The 17,052-nt window shown below is 30.7% G+C and overlaps 1 protein-coding gene across 5 annotated transcripts in view; it reads right to left on the reverse strand.

The window, feature by feature from the left end:
- LOC115880426 (protein NDRG3-like) overlaps positions 1-17,052 on the reverse strand; it is a 70,125-nt gene that overhangs the window by 23,393 nt on the left and 29,680 nt on the right. For 4 of the 5 annotated variants that reach the window (XR_004049874.1, XM_030897627.1, XM_030897625.1 and 1 more), the window contains 4 exons: positions 11,190-11,264; positions 5,158-5,357; positions 1,194-1,314; positions 996-1,137 (listed from right to left, as the gene is read on the reverse strand). Coding sequence is in view for 4 of the 5 variants with exons in the window: in XM_030897625.1 (XP_030753485.1) it covers positions 996-1,137; positions 1,194-1,314; positions 5,158-5,357; positions 11,190-11,264 (538 nt within the window). In the remaining variant the exon portion in view is untranslated. Of the gene's footprint in view, positions 1-995; positions 1,138-1,193; positions 1,315-5,157; positions 5,358-11,189; positions 11,265-16,924; positions 16,981-17,052 lie in introns of those variants that run through there. The other variant, XM_030897628.1, reaches the window with a different exon arrangement.

A 17,052-nucleotide genomic window follows, 5' to 3' on the forward strand; every position in this document is an offset into this window, starting at 1 on the left:
AAATTGTATATACTCTCTTTTTTGGATGTCGTCTGACAAAATTTTACCTGACTTGTTAAACCATGCATATATAAAAGAATATACTGTGGGTACCGCATACATCTTTGTTCCAATAATAGAGAACAACGGCACACACTAAAAACACGTAAACGTTTACGTACGCATGCGCATTTCTTATATTTTTTATTTTTTATATACGTAAAAGATTCTTTACGTCTATACGTGCCAGCAGCGGCCGACTCGACCGTAGGCCGTTGTTCTCTATTGAAGGATAGATATGTGGAAAATGCTTTTATATTCTAAAGTTCTATTCCTCTATTGAAAATGATGCGAGCAGTTTGATTGGACCATTCCAAATTATATGTTTGAAATTGAGGTTAAATACGTTCAAATATAACCAGAGATATAGAGGGGATAACCACATCCATATCCCTGAATAAAGCAAAAATCAACCGATAATCGACCTCAACCCCATTCGACCAATAGAAAAATAGAAATTCGGCGCAAGCATATTACTTTCTTCTCCTAAACAAGGACGCACATATATGTTCCCAAACAATACAAACTTGATTTTCTTTCCTTCAATACTGGGACATAAATCCTCTCATTGCTTCAATAGGAAGGCTGCAGTATATTCTTTTATAGGTATATGTGTGTTCGACAGATTCTAGTATATTGTGTAAAGTCTAACCAACAACAAAACGCTTAAACAGCGACAGCTGTTATCTGCTGTATTAATTAATTTATAAGTAAAGTGTCATTTCTGTCAATATTTGGAAGACGTCTATCGAAATCTTCCCTGACTCGTTAGAGAGATTTTACATACATAAATGTGTAATAGTTTCATAAAAGGCTTGGGGTAACTGGACGGACAACTCACGGATAAGTTTTTCAAAAAAAAATCTGAAATGAACTTTTCGTTTCAATAATTATTACATCTACATTCGAAACAGTAAAAATATTATATGTAAGTTTTATCAGTCTCTTTTACTTACCATTTCGGGATGATTTAGCGTATATCTGCACAAAATATTCGCACCAGCTCCCACTCCAAATCCAATAAACTGCTTCAAATTAAAATGTCTGGTCACTTGGCTAATTTGTTCAGCCAGCTCGTCCATCGAAGGATAAACATAACTAAAAAAAATAATTTATAATTAAAAAAAAAATAATTTAAATTAAGTATAAATTACTCTTCTGGAAATATCCCAGCACCTTCTTCTTGGCCTGGAGCAGTGACATGGTACACGCAAAAGTTTTCCACCAGGGCTCTCATATCGATGTAGTTAAAGAAAGCTTGGAAATTAGACAGGTCTGAAAAGAAATGGATTTCGATTTTAACGTGGTATCAAAAGAATATTTAATGTAAACCCAAATCACAATAAAAGATGTTTAAATAATATGATTAATTTTTCACATCAAATCGTCTTTCATAATAATTTGAGACTGATAGAACCAATAGCAAGACTTGGCAGCACGGACGGTATATGGGCACGTTATTGGAGCTACCTTGCTTTCAGTTTGGAGCAAGAACACCTATTAGAGCTGCCTTGTTTGACTGGCAAAATTTGTTAAAATGCCTCTGATTATTGCATCTCTTCTATTATTCTTCATCAATTCTTAAGATATTGTTTAATTAGATTAGTTAGTGTATACTTAACATAAAGAGAAATGTCTATCATGTGTGGATCTAGCGCTAGAAATGTATATCAAATGTCTATCAAGTTGCTGTTTACAACAAAGCTGCAAAAATATGACTAATTCCATTTAATCGTAGGCGTTCAGAATCAATAATCCTCTATTATAACATCGTATATCACTTGGAACAGCAAAGATAATAAAACAAATACAGACCGATTATGTTTACATAAAAAAAAACAAAAATATATGTTTTATGAGATTATTCAACCTGCTTTTGAACATTTCCATGTTCCAAAAATATATTATTTGTTAATGACGCTTAAATCAACTTGAAAAAATATACCATATTACTAAAATTAACTTAATTTATTTAATAAAAACGGACTTCGGAACACTAAGAATATATTCTGGCAAGAGCCAGTAAAAGCTGGGGTAAATTATTAGTGTAAGGATAGCGTCGCCCAATTCTTTATGACTCTAAAGTTTATTGTACTACGTATATCACCGTTTTGTTTATTTTATACATTCCTTTGGTAAGATATACAGGGTGAGCCTTAAATAAGTGCAAATATTTTTATTTTTCTTTTAAATTTCCCTGTATATTTTTTAGAAAACTTTTCAGAACTGCACCGTAACGTTCACCGTAAATTTTCCTACGGTATATTTTTTTAATTTCTTTTATTATCATGGTTACGGCACTAAAAGGCCTAGCCATGCCATGCTGAAAACGTTTTCCTATTGGCCAGTTTGGTTTGGTTTGGTTTGGTTTACCTCTTCCCAGAAAGTGTAGAAATATTGATTAGTGTTATTATATTGTATTTTATACTTACAACTTGTGTTGTGTATTAAAAGTACACGCTTTCTAAAATGTATTACTATATTTAGGAAATCCCCCCCAAAAAATGTAGATAAATAGTAAAGTAATAGTATATTACATACCGAGGAGGGAAGTGTTTCATTACTGTCGAGAGATTAACTAAATCTCGAGACAATAATTGAAAACTTTCCTCCGAGGTTTGTATACTATTTTATTTACAACCACATCATTAATTAAAAAATAGGGACAGTATTTTATATGAAAAAAAAAATAAATATGCGAAAATTTTTCGTTTTCTGTTTTGGCATTTCCATATCTATAGTCATATTCTATAGTTACCGGTACCAATGGTTGTTATAGCGCAAACCTTCAACACATAGACAAACAAATAAAAAGAGCCTGGCAAATTAAATGGCAAAGAGAGGGACAACGTTCCCTTAGCGCAACTCAGAACGCAAAATTTCGTTCTAATTATGTTGATCTGCGCATTGCGTCTATTGGGTCCACTATCTCATTCTAATATAACAAGAGAGAAAGAAGCAGCCATATAAAACGTACTTTCTAAATAGAAATTAGAACAATCGCCTTTCGTTTTCGTCATCATGACAACCAAGATGACAACATCATGACAATTCGTCATGTTTGTTAATTTTTATTTTCGTGATTTACCTTTTTTTTCTAAACTCTCCATTTTATTGACTTACGAATATGGATAGGGAACAAATTCCTTTGTTCCATATAGGTATTTATATTTTGTTACTTATAATTTTAGGTTATACTATTTGTCATTTTATTTGCTGCAGGAGCCAGTATCATCTATTTTTTATATGTATTGGTGCCCCCTTTCTCTGATAGGCATGTTAAAGACACCCGATAAAATAAAAGTAAGTAGTTATATTTATCATCTTATTAAGAAAAAAGTAGAAGTAGTAGTGTCAAAGATATTTCGAACCTCTCTTAACATAACAAATTAATACAATTAATTTTTTTCATTTTTTGGGTAGGTAGTTATAGCTGGTTTATAGTAACCAGAAACTTTATTAATATACCTATTTTACTTTTGTTTTAGGATTAAAACTGAACTTGAAAATGTTCAGGATCATGATTCTCGTAAAGTCTTCTTGGCTTGGATATTCACTTTGTTATTGCAATTAGGCAGTTTTTTCGAAAATGAGATTTTTAATGCCCTTTAAAAAAATTGGCCGATCATTTCCTGCAACAGTCAGTTCTTCTGCATTTAAAATTGGTAGGTGGGTGGAATAAACACTGTTATTTTTTGTTATTATATTATAAAAAGTTTATTTATTTTTATGTATAAATAAATATGTTTATAAAACAGTAAAATTTTTGCTTTTTTTATAATTTCCCTTATAATAGTAGTATTCTTTCGTTCTGAAAGAAACTGCAAATTTTCACTTGCACTGATTTATTCCCTACACCACGTTCCCTTTACGTGGTATAGGGAATAAATCAGTTTAAGTGAAAATGTTCAGTTTCAGAATGAAAGAATACTACTAATAATGTCTAATTTAAATTTTCCGCCAGCCAGAATGTGCGATAATGTCTTACGATACGTTTTATACCTATCTCTTTCTTTTTCATATAAAGCACACATAATAAAGAAAGATAGCAATAAAGACGTACGTCCTGCCATGGTCCTGCTAATTGGTTTCAAAATTGTTATTCTGAGTTGCGCTACGGGAACGCGGTCCCACTCTTTACCATGGGATTTGCCAGTCTCTTTTTATTTCTTTGTCTATGCTTCAACAGCAAAACAAACAACTAAGTGACAGTTTTGAATTTCTGGTTCGATTTTTCGAATTTATATAACATAGAAAGCCAGAATGTTGTCGGAAAGTTCTGATAATGAAGACTACTTTAATATTGGTACTCCACCAGAACTTACAGAAGCTGCAAAAAGAGCAGAAGCCAGTTTACTTCCAGATAAAAGTAGGGGCGATATGAAATAGCATTGAAAGTCTACCAAAAATGGTGTGCCGAAAGAAATGCTAAGAATATTGTTTCGGAGACAGTTTTGATGGCATATCTTAGCGACGACATGGCAAGGCAGAAAAATCCATCTACTCTTTGGGCTACGTACAGCATGATACGGACAATGCTAGAATTAAAGGAAAAGACTGACATATCATAATATCACAAACTCGTCGCTTTTTTAAAACGCCAGAATGTAGATTAGGTTAGGTTGAAGAAGTCTAGCATTTTTACCAGGCAAAACTTTTCAACAAATAAATGTATTAAAATCTTCAATTATTATTGTTAATCTTGTTTATTTTTGTTGATGTTAGATAAGTATTTAATAAAGATATTTTAAGAAGATTTTGCTTAATTAAATGAGGCGAGAAATAAGAAAAACCGAGAGAGGGAAATGGAAGAGGGAAGAAATGTAGATAATTTGACACTTTCAATTTTTTTTAAAGCCATGTCAGTATTACATATATGGTTGTAAATAAGACAGTGTTATTTTACTGTAAAACATTTTAGAAATTCCTGATATATTTTCATAAAACACCGCAAGCACCTGAATATTTATGAATGAAATCGGCCATTTTTTAGAAAACTGCGTTTCCCTTACCTTTGCCCCGTAGTTTCAGATCCATTTGTATTTTTTATGACTTGTCTTATCAACGAAAATGCACAGTAAAGTTAATTCAAACTTCTAATACATAAAAAATACCTACAATTCAATCCCAAATCGTGGTAAGTCAATATGGCTGGCTTATTCCTATTTCCTTGCACTGCAACGACAATATTTCCACGATCAGTCTCTACCACCTCTTCTTGAGCGTTGGAATCCTCTCTTGACATGGATCTAGCGCTGGGAAATTGTAATTTGATGTTTTTCAACTCGATGTCGTCCATGGAATCTGAAGGCATCGTACTAGAAATTTAATTAGTAGTTAAAAATTAAAGGTTATAGACATCGTCCATATATTCTGGAATCTTAGCCGGTATTACACTGTTTTCAAATTAGATTTTTAATAATTGGACTGTGAATATTGTAATGTCTATTATCTAAAGAACTCTAACTATGTTTTTTCGAACTCTATGTAAGTGTACTGATATGTTTAAGTCTATTATGACACATACTATGATAGAGTGTCTAGATTCAGTGATTCCCAAAGTAGTACAGGTAGACCCCTAGGGGTCCACGACACAACGCAAATTTCTACTTTCAGATCTACACTTCACATTTTTTGACGAATTTTGTAAATATGGTAAAAATTAAGCAGCGGGGGTCCACCAAAACCAGTAAAATTTGGAAAGTGGTCTACGAGAAATAAAAGTTTAGGAACCTCTTGTCTAGATATACAGGGTATTCCTTAATGACATGCTAATATTTAATGGGGCGATTCAAGAAAAAAACTTCAATTCATCTATTTCAAGAAAAAAACTTCATATGAATGTATGTTTTAAATATATTAACTTTTGAGATACAGGGTGATAAAATTTACTAAAAAATGTCTTTGTCTTCTATGCCTAAAAACGAATTTTTTGATGTACAAACAAAATTCCTTCCAATTTTTTCCAAACCAAACCAAACAAAATTTTTGTTGTATGTCTTAATTTCCATCCAGCCGAAGCAAAAATGATTTCCTCACAACAATCATCGCATCAGATTTTTAGCGATATGATCCTGAAGTAAAATGATTTTAATTTTTTTTAAGCAAAAACTACGGGTCGTACGAAAAAAATCAAGAGAGGAAAATTGTTTAGAAATGAATGAAGATCTCTTAAAATAAGAGAAACCAGTGGCGTACCATATTTTCTTCCAAAATATTCAATGTAAACCCCGTAAGGACGCCCGTAAGGTCGAAGTAAATAAAATAGTTTGTACATCAAAAAAGGCACTTTGATGCATAGAAAACATAAATCAAATTTCAAAAAGATATCTATAATAACGTCAAATTAATTATGAAAAAAAGTGCCATTTTAAAAAATTTTCCAACCCTGTATCTCAAAAGTTAACAAGTTTAGGACATACATTCATATGAATGTTTTTCTTTTAGGCTATAGGTTCAAGAATCATCCCCTTAAATAGTAGCATGTTATTAAGGTATGAATGTAGCGAGGATGAGCATTGATAAATGGAGGTCATGATATCTAAAATGTATTTTAATTTAAAAGAGTGTTATACAGGGTGTCCCAGTCTGAGCGTGCATTAGAAGTTTCTGGAGAACCACAATATCTAGACCGGAGATTTTTTGCACATCCTTGTTTCACAACGAGATCTATCGATTAAAAATATTTTCAATATGGCGGCATTTCCGGAAATACCGGAAGTTGACAGCAACTTTCTTATTTTAAATGGGTACCCCCATTTTTTATTACATACTTAAATTCTCTGTAAAATTTTGTGAATTTTGATCTCAAACACTCTATACCTAACATTAACAATTTTTGAGAAAAAAAAATATTTAATATTTTTGGAGGAAAAAAACTGCCTGTCAAAAAAAGTTGTATAGCCTAAACGTCAAATTTAGCGATTACCACAGCCACTGGGACATAAAGAGAAGACATTTGGCTATCTATTTCAAAAATTAAATTGTTCGAATGTCATATAGTATTGGCCGTAGCTGTCATAGAATTGAACGATTAAAAAATTATCATAAATCATTTTTTTTTAAATGGAAACCCACTTTTTTTATTTCACTAGTGAAAAGGTTTTTTAATTCGTTACTTTTTGATTATACATGTTCCTATACCTAAAATAAATGGTTTTTAAGTTATCTAAGATTTAGTTTTAAAGCATAATTTTTTCTTGATTTTAGCTAGCTTCCTTTGACATTAAGTGTCAAACCATCAGACAATGTATTTCCTTCTGTCAAAAAACTAATTATTTGAATTTCGTATAGTATTATAAATACTGTTGGTAAAACTTTATAAAGTGTATTTATAAAAATATATCTCGTATTTTAGTGACAGTTAGTGGCAATATGACATGGCCAGATATAGTTTTACGTCGCGTGACGTTTAAAGGCTTAGGCTACTGGTTAAAAAAAACAAAAAAAATATACCATTTAAAACTAAATCTTAAATAACTTAAAAACCATTTATTTTAGGTATAGGAACATGTATAATCAAAAAGTAACGAATTAAAAAACATTTTCACTAATGAAATAAAAAAAGTGGGTTTCCATTTGAAAAAAAAATGATGACAGCTGTGGCCATGATTATATGACATTCGAACAATTTAATTTTTGAAATAGATAGCAACATGTTTTCTCTTTATGGCACAGTGGCCATGGTAATCACTAAATTTGACATTAAGGCTATACACATATTTTTGACAGGCAGTTTTTTTCGTTCAAAAATTTTAAATATTTTTTTTTTCTCAAAAACGATCAATGTTAGATATAAAGTGTTTAATATCAAAATTCATAAAATTTTACAGATAATTTAAGTATGTAATAAAAAATAGGGGCACCCATTTAAAATAAGAAAGTTGTTGTCAACTTCCGGTATTTCCGGAAGTGCCGCCATATTAAAAATATTTTTGATCGATAGATCTCGTTGTGAAACTATGATATGCAAGAAATCTCGGAGCTAGATTTTGTAGTTCTCTAGAAACTTCTAATGCACGCTCAACCTGGGACACCCTGTATACCCAATTATAAAGGGTATAAAAGTATAAAGAGCTACGTACGTATTTTGAACAATCACAATACATTATGCAAATTTTAAAAAAATATAATTGAAAATAATAGGTATAAGTTGGAGCCTAGTTTAACAGTAAAAAATATAGACTTGTCAACAACAACACTTTATTCTGCGGAAATATTTCGCTAACCATGTTAGCGTAATTTACAGATTACAGATTGAAACATTGTCTTGTTACATACTGTTGAAAGTATGTAATTCAATTAATAGTGATATGTTAAAAGGTTTGTTATGGCTGAATGCAAATTTTTGGTTCTGAATGCTAATTTTTGGTTTAGTGCGTTTGTCAGAAAATGTATGACATTATGGCTTGCTTTGGGTAGTTTTTAAAATATAATATTTTTATAAGTATTTTAAGATAGTGTCAATGATGTTCTGGAACTCACTTCCTTTCAAAATATCCCTCAATTGATATTATCAATTGAGTGATTTTCCTATTTCCAACTAAAAGCAACAATAAAATTTACGAGTTTACATTTTGAAAGGATCTTTAAACATTCGGAAAATATAGGCAAATAACCATTATTTCAAAAATTACTCGGTGTAAACAATAACATAATGGTGTTTAAAGAACGCAAAAAATATTATGACGAATCCAGAAAGCAAAAATCTAGAGGAGTTTTAAATAAATGGACATATTTTTAGAACGGGTAGATCTCGATAAAAGAAACAATATTTTCTCTTCGCCCTTTTTCAAATACGTCTAAAATAGTCTTGTTATTTTATTTACAAAATTGAAAAAAATATATATTTTTTGCTTAAATTTTGCGAACCACCGAGTTTATTTCTGTCTTTTCGTTTCTCTAAATTATGCCTATGTTGCAATATTATCAAGATATGTTATTGAACTGAAAATTAAAAAAAATAATACAAAAATAAGTGTACTTAAGATTTACCAAGAATACCCAGATTTTTTGTAAATAATAGTGTGGCCTCTTAAAACGAAACGATTAGCTTACAGATTGACAAAAATATCATCCACAACGTGTGGTCACACTTGAATTAATTATTTGTTATATTAAGTTTACTAAACTTAATATAACTTAATAAATAACTAATTTACTAGACCAGTGTAATACCGACTTTGTACATATTTCTTTTCTTTATACGTGTGACCTCAAATAACAAAAATCAAACTCTTAAAACAAGCAATTGTCAATAAAAAGGAAGTAACCGAGGGGTAAACCGCAGAGGGAAAAGTGTACACCGTAATTCCTTTTACTCAAATAATTCCTCAGAATTCCTCGTAATTCCTTCGGAATTCCTTGGAATTCCTGGTCTTCGAGGTCAAGGTCAATCATTCAAGGTCTTCCTTGGAATTCCTTGGTACGAACTCGGTAACTCTTTCAGTCTGAACCAGCGTTGCCACCTCGGTTTCGCAGTTCCGCTATGAATTTTCTGGTGATTTTTATAAATGTCTAATGTCTCTATAAGTACTAGATCTAACAATAAAAAGTACTCTTACGAGATTCACTTTTTTTAGTTAAATTTTAGGACTAATAGGGGATCATGAGGTGAAAATACTGGAAATATGTCGGAACTTACTTATTAAAATTAATTTTTCTCGAGATTTTTTGAAAATGATAGGTACCTAGTTATACTCGTATCTATAGGAAAGGAAATTAATAAAACTTGAGTTGCGTCATAATACGATCACCAGTAAATTCCATAAGATTACGCATGGTATCATTGATGAAGTGCACCCAAAGTTGTATTAATTTTACAAAAAAATCTTATGAGGGTTTCTTTAAAATGGCGAAATCAGGGAACGTTATAAGTAGATCTCTCGGGGGTGGTTCGGCCGTACTATTGGAATATATTTTAGATATATAATCGAGGGTACAATATTAAATTAAAAGAATATCTATCTAACCTGTAGATATTTGATATTGGGAAACTTTGGAAGCGATTCTAAAACGAAAAACGGATAGTAAAAAATCGCCTGCAAAACGTTTTTCTTTAAATTTAGTACTACCTATTATAGTATTCATGGTTTACTAATGTTCGTTAATTTTTTATAAAGTTGCTTGTAATTCCTCTTAATTCCTGTGGAATTCCTCTAAATTTCTAAGAAATTCCTTGGAATTCATTGGAATTCTTACGGAAATAATTGGAATTCCTAGTAATTCCTATGGAATTCCTTGGAATTCCTCGTAATGTCTTGGAATTCCTGTAGAATTCCTTCATAGTGTACACCATAATTCCTCTGCGGTTTACCCCTCGGAAGTAACCTAATAAAAAACTAAAATAAATATGCTAATTAGCACCATTTCGTTTTTCTTAACTCTAAAGATTCATTAAGAACCTCGAAATTAGTAGAACAAATTAGTTGTTTCAATTAATTAGCGTAGAAGTTTGTACCTGTAATTTAAAAGTAATTATTCAAAGTAAAGATTTCAGTTAACGTCTCCTTTTTGCTGCCAGGGCTAATCTGGACGGGGCCTACTTTGTTTAAGCGGAATCTAATGGTCAATGGCCTACCGACTTAGGAACTGTCTAAATCAACTCTTACTCACGAGATATCCGATCTCATCCGGCCTCGAACCGGCGTGAATGAGCAGTGTGTATCAATAGATTTTACACTTTTCCCTTGGACAACAGCACGATACAGAGTTTCGAACCGGTCACCCGTCCATCCACCAGTATCGCCTTACGTCGCTTAACTTCGGTGTTCTAATGGGAACCGGTGTTTCAACGTTGCTAGGCCGTTGCCCTAGTAATTATTCAGATCGTCAAAATTAGTAGTAGGTAGTAATTTTCAATTGGTAGAAAAAGGCAAAAAACTTCTAACTTTTTTCACTAGTATTTCAAAATTTGCTTCTAATGGCATTTTGGCCTTTGATTATCATCCGTCAAGAGAAATTGTGTTAAGTACGAAGTATAGTTGAAACCACTAAATTATTCCTCTAATTTCGAGGTTCTGAATGAGGCTTAAGAGGAATAAAATACATTTGTTTTTCTTATACGTGTGACCTCAAGGTATAAAAATCAAACCAACAAAATATACACATAAAACACAACGGAAATAGAGCATTTCTTTCGCTTTTCTTACCCCAAAAGGGCCGCCTCCTCGGCAATACCGGAAGTTGGCATTTTGTTGCTGGCTCCAAGGGTCTCCACTTGCGTCCTAAAACAAACAGATTCCGGTTAGGAACGTGTGGATTTTTCCACGCGAAAATAGCTATTCCCAGAGGAAAAGAAAAACTGAAGGTCCCACGCCCTAAATAGGATTAAAGGTTAGAAAATTAAGTCTATAGGAGTTCTTTCCTTCACCTTGGGTTAGATATAGAAGTCTGAGTTTTTTAGTTCATTGAAGAAGTAAAAATAGAATCTATTTTCTTTAGACCATTCCCTTTTCTTACAATATTACATTGTTACAGAATATAAATGGTATACCAATTTTAGTACTATACAGAGTGAATCAGCAGATCACAATAATACTTTCACAGTTCATAGATTAATTGAAAATAAAAAGGGCAAATGAAGAAAAAACGAGGAATTCAGGGACTAAGTGTTAAAATTCCGCTACAAAAATCTACAGTATGTCCCCGGATTGTCTTTCCAAGAGAAAAAAAATATTATTCACATTTTGAGAAAAACAAACTCTTCATAAAAAAATTTTGCTTGTTCTAAAATGGTTATTCCTATTTATATTTTTCCAAATTTTCATACCGTTAATTTAAAAAAAAAACATGAAAATATGGTTGAATTTAAGTCCTAAAAATAAAGAGGCGTTTCTATGGTAATATAATTTCGATTCGATTTCATTCTTTCATACATGGTTATTATTAATTTTGATTAACGTCATATTTTTTGCTGTTGTTAGAGTTACCCTTTCCGTAGCATTACTAACTAAATTTTCTGCTTCTTTAACATTTTAAAACAGCCAAAAATATGACGTTAATTAAAATTCTATCACCAATCAATACAGAACAACAAACAAAAAATGTAATATACCAAATACCATGTGAATGCGATATATTTTACATTGGTGAAACACCTAGACCCTTATATGTTAGAATTAAAGGATATAAATATTATTTAAGAAAAGGAGATTTTCACAAATCTAAGATTTGTCAGCATTCATGGGACACAGGGCACAGAATAAATTTTAATAAAGCCAAAATTATAATGAAAGAAGCGATAGCCTCTAAAAGAAAAATAAAAGAGGCTTTTTTAATTCAATCTAATAAAAATAAATATATTGCTCATGCATCTGTAGATGTTAATAATGTATGGCAAACGCTTCTTTAATTTTAAAGAACATCACATAAATAAACATAATATACGTAAAATTTAAAGATAATCATACAGAAAGTTTGGGCTTTTTGGTTTTACCTTATTAAGTAATTGTTATAAGGTAATAATTGTTAATTTTGAAGTTTAACTTAATATAATGTCATTTTAACAGAACGTCAACGGTTTCTTGTAGAAGTATCTGTTTTAAAAAGTAAAGTGTTCTCGAATAGTTCAATTTAAATATTTTAAATAGTTCTTTTCTTTATTCTTTGTATTTTTTTGCTTCCGACGACGGAAAGAGATAACTTTCCGAAACGTTAAGCATTTTTTCTTTGTTAGGCAAATTTGTATTACTGTAAACATAACTTCTGGCAAGCAGCGTCCGTTTAGGTTTAACGCAGAAGCACAAATTACCTATAACAGATGCGAAAGAACACCGAATTACGCGTTCAGGTTTCTGTGACCTTCAGAAAGAGTTCATAGACAATCCGCATCAATGTATAGTTTGGGTTACTATTTGTTTGAGACTTCGAGACACACAGACTTCGAGACATACGAAAAATCAAGTCCATTTAGCGTGTGTCGCAATTTTCACACCTTAAAAAATTAGTTTTTTATAGCTATAGCAATTGCAGCGACTATGAAAAGAGCTGTGTGATTTTCATAGAAAATAAGGGCACCTGTAATTCATTTGAGAATGTTATAAATCGCTAAAAGAGGTTTCAAATCTCTTGGATTTCTATTAATATTAAATAAATTTTATTAAAAATTGAACTAAAATTGTTACTATCATTAAAAACAATTCAAATTCAAAAATTGTATCAGTCAAATTCCCTCATTTAAGGTGAATATTAAAGTAAATATAAATACAGCTCATTCTAAGCTCTACTTATCTTTAAGAAAAAATTAAAAATTATTGTTGCAATTGGGCCTTAATGCCATTTCGAATGAACGATAGTATTAATAATGTACATTATAATAATAATAAATTTTATATCATAGTGTGTATTAAAACTACTAAAACACTTTTAAATTGGTATTGTATTAACAACTTTTGGTTTTTAATCCAAAAAAAGTTACCAATTTTCTCAATCAAAATATTAGTGGTCCTGAAAAGGACCTTCGTTTTCCCATGTTCGCCAAGGTAGGTTATGGGTAAAGGGTAAAAAAACAGGATAATGAAATTTAAAAAATTACAAAAATTGTTCAAAAGTGCCTCCATCTTGCATTAAACAATAACCCAAACGATCATAAAATCCCCTCCTCACATTGGATAACATATCAGGGGTGACAGTGTCAAAGGCATTAAATATTTTCTGCCTTAACTGCTCCAAGTTTTGAATTTCTTCATGGCCGTAAATTTTAGATTTTATGTACCCCCATAAAAAGAAATCATTCACCGAGAAGTCAGGTGAAATTAAACGTCAGTCTAAACAAAACTGTAATTTTTGAAAACTTGTCAAAATTTGGACACACGCTAAATGGACTTGATTTTCCTATGTCTCGAAGTCTGTGGACTTTTCTGTATAATCTCGCAGTAATTTAATAGATTGCTCGTCATATTATATCAGCTCGTAGGAGATTAGGAAAAAAAAGATATTTATAGTATAAAAAATTAATTTATTTAACAAAATTTAATTAAAGATGTGACAAAATAGTTACATTTCTATTGGTTCTATCGGACTTTTTTCAACTATATAAATCTTTATTTTTTGTAAACTTTAATGAATAAAATATTTTCAATCTAATAAATAATTTAATGATGTAAATAAGAGGAAATTTCTCACATGGGTGGTCAAATTCTATAGTTTTCATTATATCAAACAGCCTCTGAACGTTTTCTTCAGTGCAAAACTCATCAAAATTTAATTTAAATAATTTTTCCAGCCTGTAAATAAAATGAACAAATTTTTCCACTTTCATGATCAAAGGCTTTTAAATGGGTAAATAATTTCGAGTTATCCAGAGATTCGGATTTTTTTGCAAATTTTAGACAAATATCACATTGATGTATTTGAACACCCTTTTTAATGATGTAGTCAAACATAATTAAAGGCATTTTGAGTTGAAAACATTTCTCAGAGGCTGTTTGATATAATGAAAACTATAAAATTTGACCACCCATGTGAGAAATTTCCTCTTATTTACATCATTAAATGATTAATTAGATTGAAAATATTTGATGTATTAAAGTTTACAAATAAAGATTTATATAGTCGAAAAAAGTCCGATAGAACCAATAGAAAGGTAACTATTTTGTAACATTTTTAATTAAATTTTGTTAAATAAATTAATTTTTTATACTATAAATATCTTTTTTTTCCTTATAAATAAACACATTTGCATCCCATTTTAAATAAGATATACAAATTACCAAACTTAGAAATAACAGTTCAAAAAAGTTCAACAAAAATCCTACACGCGTTTTAAAAAGAAACATATAACCACGCACTATGTCATTCCAGCAAGCGAATACGACACAGCATAGGTTTCCGGACTAAACGACTGGTGTATTTACACCACTCAATAGGCGTGTCGGGTTTGCCGAGCGGTTTTCGATGCAGTCGCTTTCTTTCGCATCTGTTATAGGTAATTTGTGGCAGAAGTGTTTACAAAAAATAACTATTTTATTTTGTAAATTTTCTTGCAGTGCAGTGGCAAAATACCCATAAAGGATTTTTTTGGAGAAAATTCTATCATTAACAATCTATCAAAAATGAAATCGAAATCATATTACCATAGAAATGAATTTTGATTTATAGGACATAACCAGATCTTCATGTTTTTTTTTAATTTTCTCTAAAACGGTTATAAAAATCTGGAAAAGTATAAACGGGAAAAATTATTTTAGAACAAGCAAAAGAGAGTACATTTTTCTCAAAATGTCAATAATAAAAAAGTATTTCCTCTTGTAAAGACAATCCGAGAACATACTGTACAAAAACCCTGTATATGTTAAAATGTTATAAAATTTATTTTGGAATTATGGAGATTAAATCTAAATTGTCATAAATAATTAAAATATCATAATAATAAGTAAACAGATTTTATAGATTTATACAGGGTGCTACAAATTCGAGGTACGAGCATTTGTATCTTGGAAACTCTCAATAGATACGAAGATAGTTAAATTGGGGCAAAGTGGGACCTTGTCAGCAAGATGCCATCAAAAGGGTTTTAAAAATTTCAAGGACTGCTCAGTATTTAGGAAAAAACGGTTTTTTTTGAAAATCAATTTTATTTTTTTCCTGTCGTTACTTTTTAGAAAATCAAAAAACTAATTGCACATTCTCATAACGTATTTAAAAATATTAAGTTGGCCCCTGTATCTCACAAATTATCAGCTAATTTGAAAATATAAAAATACTATCAGATAGCCCTAATAAAGTGGCTATGAGAATATGTAATTAGTTTTTTGATTTCGTAAAAAGTAACGACAGAAAAAAATAAAATTGATTTTCAAAAAAAAACGTTTTTTTTCTTCATAAAACTCAGCGATCCTTGAAATTTTTTAAACTGTCTTGACGGCATCTTGGTGAACATCCCAAAGCGCAACTTTGTTCCAATTTAGCTATGTTCGTATCTATTACTGTTACGGAGATACCCATGCTCGTACCCCGAATTTGTAGCACCCTGTATACCATTACCAACTAACAACAGTAATTTAAGGACGTATTTTCTTGCATGATTACTGTTTCTTGTAAGTTTAATAATGAGATTTTTTCAGAAAAAAATAGCTATTTCCTTGAGTAAAATAAAATGAACATCGCAGACCTCTTTATAATATTAAAGTTTATGAATAGTTAAGTCTATATAAATGAATAGTATAGTCTATCCAACAAAAGGATTCATGACATTGGCACTTGTGTCTGCATTAAAATGCACATTATCTGCTATTTTTTTGGATGTGTTCAGTCAAAATCTTTCCTGACTCGTTGAACAGACCATACCATCTACCACCTTAGGTTAGTTACTAAGTTGTTAGAACTAATACAATATGACCGAAAAAAACAGCGTCAACGATGGCTATGAAAAATGAAGATCATTTTCATTGTGTATGCAACATTATATGGGGAATATCATCGATCGTCATTTCTAAGCTAACTGGACGCAGTTTTTTTTTCGATCATACGGTATTTGTTAATTAAATAGCACGCAATATTAGAATAAAAATATCACAATATTTAATTTTTATATTGACATATTCATATTATTCATTAATCTAATATTTGTAGGGTTATTTGTTATTTTTAGAACACCGACCATTCTGACCACAACTATAATATTCTTTGCCACAACATTCATATTTTATATCGAGCAATTCAGCTGGGTTATTTGATATAGGCTGAGAAAAAAATCCACCGATATAATTGAAGTGAAATAGGAAATAATATAATGAGATTGAAAAACATGACGCATCGAATGCTATGAAACTAAATACAAGCTTGTGAATATCATTGATTCATTGCAGCGTAAAATTACAGAATAATTTTACAAAAAATATACAAAACAATAACAAAGCATTAATGAAACCATGCAAAAACTTACCTTTATTCTGTTCTGGTATAATGACAAATAAATAGGACAAGAAAATCGAACTTACGAGGCCTTGAACTTAATAATAAAAATACAGAAATGGAAAACCATATCAATTTTACATCTTTAAATCAAAAGTA

The sequence above is a fragment of the Sitophilus oryzae genome, unplaced genomic scaffold, assembly GCF_002938485.1.
Source record: "Sitophilus oryzae breed Bouriz unplaced genomic scaffold, Soryzae_2.0 scaffold_1623_pilon_pilon, whole genome shotgun sequence".
NCBI lineage: Eukaryota > Metazoa > Arthropoda > Insecta > Coleoptera > Curculionidae > Sitophilus > Sitophilus oryzae.